Here is a 6,000-nt window from a genome sequence, read left to right as displayed (position 1 = left end):
GGTGATGAGAGCAACTATATTAAAACCAGAAAGACTTTCTATAAACGAAAGTCAGAATTTATAATTTAGAAGGTAATCTTGAATACCAATTATTATATTCATTACATTGCTTCAGATCCGCTTGTTACAAATTCTGGGTTTGAAAAACAGGCAGCCTCATCTCGCAATGCACTGTAACTAGTACTTACTTATGCTAATAACTGTTAATTAGGTAAAGCAATAGATAACCCAAACATCATCTGGGTTTGTTTCATATTTTTGGTTCTCATATTTGGATCTCGATCTGAAAATTCACTCAACCTCGAGTAAAACAACAAAGCCACAACTTAAAAATCTGAAGACTTGGATGTCGAGAAACTCCCTATTTTTAATATTAAGGTCATACAGCGCATTCTGACTCTCCCTTCTCTTAGATCAGCAGGTGTCTCCGCAGCTCCAAGAGACTGAGAAAGGAAAAAGAGGGGGCGATAAGAAAGGAAAGGAAATTGTCTAGGTGGCGTGGGGGTTGGGGTTGTTTTAATATCACGATTAAAAGCTTTCCGCCTCAGTTTTAAAGTTCTTACCCATTACGGATTATGCAGCAGAATTTGGGTCTGTCCATCTGTAATTTATAAAAGGAAAGGAACAAGGAAGGAATAGGAGGCAGCAAAGGGATGCAGAGAGAGAGAGAGAGATGTAGGCGCGTGGGGACGGGAAGGGAGAGGCGGATTTGGCAGAGAAAGGGGGGACAAGAGGAACAGGAATGGAAAGTGTGGCCTGGCCGTCCGGCCCTGCGGTGGGAAGGGGGGGCCACGACGTCTCACTGCCCCTCACCCCCAGGCTTTTTCTTTGTAGGGGGGGCTACTAGGGATCTAGAAAGGGTCGGTCCGCTAAGAAAGGCAGGGCTGTCTCCCGAGGATGCGCGGGCTCGCCACCGCTGTCCTGGGGGGAGCAGGGACGGCAGGGACAAGCAGCAGCCCCGCGGCAGACGGCTTTGTGGGCCCTGGGGAGGGAAAGGCCCCCAGCCCGGATCCGGCGGGTCCAGGCGCCCCAAGCCAGGGCGCCCGCCCCGCCCTCCAGGCGCCACCCGGGCACTCTCCATCTCCTCCCGACCCTTGGCAGCCCTCGCCTTGATCCCCCGAGTCCAGACCCTACAGTACGGCCGGGGCGCGGGGACCCTCTCCTCGCCCTCTCGGGCGACAGTCTGTAAACAACATGGCGGCCTGGTGTCGGCCGCGGCGCCTCCTCTCCGGGACCTCGGGGTTGGCGAGGGTGGCAGCAGCCGTCGCCGCAGACCCGCCGCCCGAGAGCCCCGCGCGGGGCGGGGCGGGGCGGGGTGGGGGCGGCGGGCGCGCGCGGGGGCGGTGGCAGGGCGGGGCATCCGGGCGCGCGCTGGGCCGCGGCGCGGGGGGGGGCGGGGGCGGCGGCGGCGGCGGGGGCGGAGCGGCGGCGGCGGTGGCGGCGGCGGTTGGAAGCGGCTGCCCAGAGCCCTCTCGCGGCCGCGGCGGCAGCAGCGCCAGCCCCAGCCGCAGCCCGGCCGCCGCCGCCGCCGCCGCCGCCGCCTCGCGCTCCCGCCGCCCGGCCCGACATGAGCGAGGAGGGTCGGGTGCCCTCGCCCGCCGCGCTGCCGGCAGAGGCCACGGCCGCGCCTGAGGAGAAGAAAGGGAAGGAACTGGAGCGCGACAAGCTGCCGCCCATCGTGTCGGCGGGCGCCAGCGCGAGCGCGGTAGGTGGCGGCCGGGGGTCGCTGGGCGCCCCGACGGCGGGCGTCGGCAGGGCGGGCGAGGGGCGCCCGGAGGCCGCCCGGGGAGATGCGCCCGCCCGGGCCTCGCTTCCTCGGGCCGAGATCAGAGTTGTGGCTCGTGGGCAGCCGCGGCCACTTCGCGAGCTGCACCTTCCCCCCTCGGGAGATGGTGGGGTGGCCGGGTCCGCTGGCTGTGTTCGGTGATTTTCTGCTTTGAAGGGGCCCCTGCTTTGCCGAAGGAAATTTCTAGCATCTTGGAACGGGCATTATCTGTTGGATGAGGCTAAGGTGTCAGGCAGGCGCGAGTGGGTTTCCGCGGAGCTGCCCGCCTGCCTGGGGCGCCGAGATGTCCCCGTTCTCTTCGCGTTTCTTTCCCTTCCCGGTTCGGGTGGAACAGGCTCCGCGGCGAGTTTCTACTCGATCATGACCTTTCGGCGCTGTCAGGGTGGTGGGAGGTAGATGCCTCGGTGATGGTTTGCTTTTTCTTATGGTACAGGCATGTGACGTAAGGTGGAGAGGCTTTTTTAACCTTTTATTCAAACTCAAGTTCTCTAAGCTTGACAGGAATGGTTTCCCAGCTGGGTTTTCTTAAGGATTATTTGGAGAGCGCTCAGGCTTCAAACTACACGTTGCCAGATGATGTAATGGGACACCCCCCCCCCCTTCCTTATTTTTACTGGTGGTTATGACTTTGGTTACTTTGGAGCACCAAAAAAAATATTTTTCTGATTTTTGAGATTTTTATTTGACATACTATTGAAATACTTTTTGAAAGTTCGCTTTGGTACGTTTAAAGACCATGACTTGTCAGGCAGCTGTGCGTGACAAAATAGTAAAAGTTTAGAGAACATGATACATTTTCTTAATTCCTGCTTGCAATTCATTACTTAAAACCTCCCTCTTAAATGACTAAGAACTTACTAAAATAGCTCGCTCATCTTCAAAGTATGAGTATTAGGAATAATGTTTCGATTCGGTAGGTCTTTCAAAAATGTCTAAGGACTGTGATAACTGGAAATTGTTAGAATAAGCTCTTTAGATTAAATCAGGGCAGCAAAGTGTGGACAGTAATAAAATGACACACATTTTTAAATATGGCTATGATTGATTGGTGAAATGGAGTTTGAAGTTAGCAATTTCTTTGGGAAACGCTTTGAAGGAATTTGTCTCCCAAGTGCTTGCAGACCCGCTTCCTGTTGTTCGTACCCTAGGTTTTTAGAGCTTTTCTAGGAAGTTCTTAACTTGCAAATAGGTAGCGTTTCAACAGCTCTTGTCTAAGTCAGTGTTTAAAACAGTGAATGCATTACTTGTAGAAACGGTTACATGAATGGGGTCAGGTCCTCTAGTGAACACCCTCCCCAAAACATATTTATCTCAGTGTAACTGAAAACTTGAAGGTTTGGAATAAAAATTTGTAGAAATTGTTACAGTGTGGACACACATCTAAAGACTGTTATCTGAAACCCTTGGGGCTTTGGAATTCAGAGTTTTTCAGATTTTAGAAAGCTAATTTGGTATACTTATATATATATATATAATACCAACAGTGGGGTCCTGGCTATTTTCCCATAATCAAGCCTGTTAATAGCTCTGCAGTGAAATGTGTGTATGTTCACTCAAAATGAGGTGAAGTCAAACCATAAGTAGCTTCATATCAGTTCAGACCAGGTTGGATCGTCAGAGTTCAAGTCAGGTACCTGTTTTGTCGCCGAATAAGTTGCAAAAACCTTTCAATTTTAAGAGCTTACAGGGTTTTGGAATTGTGAATTAAGGATTATGCACTTCTGCTACTAGTCAAACAGAAGAATAGAGTTCAAGAAATTTTTTAAATCTTGAATTAAACCTTCAAAGGCATAGGTTAAATTAGAAGAGGATGAGGATGAATAGAAAGACGTAAGATTCTGAAGGCAATTTCTGGTTCCTTACAGAGTCTTTTAGGATTGATAGCGTTGTTTTTATTTTAATGACAGTTTTTTAAAAAAAATGACGTTCAGAATTTATGGCTCTTTGAATTCACTGAGGTTTGTCTTTAGCACTGTTTTGGGTCAGGACAGGAGGGAAAAGGACTTTTTCTCAGGTTTTGCAGTAAGAGAAGAGTAAGGGGAAGATGAGGAACTTATTGGTGGGGTGTGTGTGTGTGTGTGTGTGTGTGCGTGTTTGTGTGTGTGTGTGTTTGTCAGAGAGAATTTCCAGAGCTGAAATTCCCACCTATGGCAATAAAAAGCTTAAGTCAAGAAAATGTGTGCTTGGGCCTCCAGAGGGCAAGAATGCCAGGAGAGCTGGGATGATGACTGAGTTTACCAGTGGGTGGGGAAGGCCTTCGTGTGGGAGGCAGGGAATGACAGCTTGTGGCCTGTTTGGTGGATTAAATAGAACTTCTGGAGGTTTGCTTAGGAACCTAATTGCCATCAGCAACTTTTTTCTTTGCGCCTTTGTAGTGATTCTTCCTTTTTGCCCCAGGTTAGTAGCTCTGTCTATGTCGATTGAGTTTATGGCTCAATTCGTGTAGCCCTACAGTACTAGCTTTTTCCAAGAATCATTCTATCATGTTTTTATAACAGTATGGAAATAATTTACAGTGACAGCTCCCTAAAATAAGTAGAAGGCCAGATTAGGATGACCTTAACTAAACTTGAAGACTTGGGACTATATCCCAGAAGTTTAAAGAGGTGCAGGGGTGGGACAGAGGGTGCTGGAAAGTGCAGCCCTGGAGTGATTGATCCTAAGACCAGCTAAGTGTGCAGGAAGTCCATTCTAGTCTGGAAGTCCTAACACAATGGTCTCAAACATGACTGACCACAGAGTTACCTTGGTAGCGTGTTAAAGTCCTGAGTCCAAGATTTCACCCTAGAGCTCCAGTTGTCAGCCTTTGACACGCAGTAGAATCAACTGGTGGACTTTTAAAGCCTTCATTGTCCAGGCCCAAATGCAGGCCAGTTAAATTAATTTCTGGGGATGGGGCTCAGGCATCTTTTTAAAAAATTTCCAAGTGTAGCTAAGATTGAAAATTAATGCTTTGTGTACTGAATCAGAAGCTCCATGGAATCTGTATTTTAACTACACTGCCCCAAGTCTCCTTGGTTTATGGAGCACCATTTGAAATGGACTGGTGAAGGGTATGGATAGTGAATGAGGCACAGCAGAAATGGGGTGGGGAAGTGGAGAGAAATGGCAGTCAAAGTGGTTCTAGGTAGAGATGCTCATGAGGCTCAAGATAGAGCCCTCAGAGGACTATCGTTGTTGGGTGGGGGACGGGGGAGGTTGGCCTTGCTGCTGTGGAGAGGTGATGCAAGACCACAGAATTGAGGAGAATAAAGAATTTGAAGTAGTGTATGGGTATGAAGGGCTGATGATGTCAATATTGCATTTACTGAAGTTGATGGATTGGAGTGGAGGAGGATATTGTAAATTAGTTGCTGATGTAATAGGGAAGTTAGAAAAAATTGGTGAATGGGGAAGGAGAAAATGGTCAAGGAGGGGCAAAAATAACCATGGCAAGTGAGGGTGAGTTTGACTGTCTACTTAATATTTAAGTCAGATGAACAGGAAAAAAAGAGGTTCTCCACGGGAAAGGGTGGCAAGGAATGAAGTGGTTTTGAGAAAGAGCTAGATTTTACTTAAGTCAGGGAAGTGAAGGAAATCAATTTAGGATTTTAAAGGGAAGTTTGCCCACAGTGAAGGCCCGAAGACTTGTCCAGTAGGTGGAAGGTCAGGGGAAGAGTTTGAGGGAGAGCATAAGGTATGTGGAGAGGATTTGATAGGAAATCAGTACTAACAAGAATAAGTTTGTATGCGTTGTGTCAGGTATGTATAAATGGGCTTGTTGGAGCTGCTGGGCTAAAATATAACTACTAATTATTGAATATCTATTATGTTTAGTTTTGCACTAGATACTACAGAAAACACAAAGACAAGGTTAAAAAAAAGGTCCCTGCCTCGGTAGGCAGGGCTAACACGTGAAAATAGAACAAAGCAAAGCATTATGTAAAAGGCACAGTGAGCCATAGAAACAGTTTACACTATAGGAGATCAGAGAAAGGAAATCAGTGTGTGCAGAACTGTGAAGAAAGGCCTTGAAGTAAGCCTTGAAGTAAAGGTAATTATTTAAGCTGGCTGGCCATTGAAGGATGATAGGATTTGGATGGGCAAAAGAAAGCGGGAAAGTAATCCAGTGGGGAAAACAACATGAACAGGCTTAAAGGAGAGAATTAGAGAGTAATAGGGCGAGCCCAATGGAAACCTGCTGGGAACTTGTGGGAGGTGATTGCATGAGGGCT

The 6,000-nt window shown here is 48.5% G+C and overlaps 1 protein-coding gene across 4 annotated transcripts in view; it reads left to right on the top strand.

Moving 5' to 3' along the window:
• The first annotated feature begins 1,418 nt into the window (after nt 1-1,418).
• The window catches only part of HECTD2 (HECT domain E3 ubiquitin protein ligase 2), a 78,282-nt gene continuing 73,700 nt past the window's right edge, over nt 1,419-6,000 (top strand). For 3 of the 4 annotated variants that reach the window (XR_011537484.1, XR_011537482.1, XR_011537485.1), the window contains exon 1: nt 1,426-1,705. Coding sequence is in view for 1 of the 4 variants with exons in the window: in XM_070610417.1 (XP_070466518.1) it covers nt 1,568-1,705 (138 nt within the window). In the remaining 3 variants the exon portion in view is untranslated. Of the gene's footprint in view, nt 1,706-6,000 lie in introns of all 4 variants that reach the window. The other variant, XM_070610417.1, reaches the window with a different exon arrangement.

Source organism: Equus przewalskii, chromosome 1 (genome assembly GCF_037783145.1).
Source record: "Equus przewalskii isolate Varuska chromosome 1, EquPr2, whole genome shotgun sequence".
NCBI classification, from domain to species: Eukaryota; Metazoa; Chordata; class Mammalia; order Perissodactyla; family Equidae; genus Equus; species Equus przewalskii.
The sequence above is the reverse complement of the archived record's forward strand: the minus strand, read 5'-3'. Positions and strand labels throughout refer to the sequence as shown.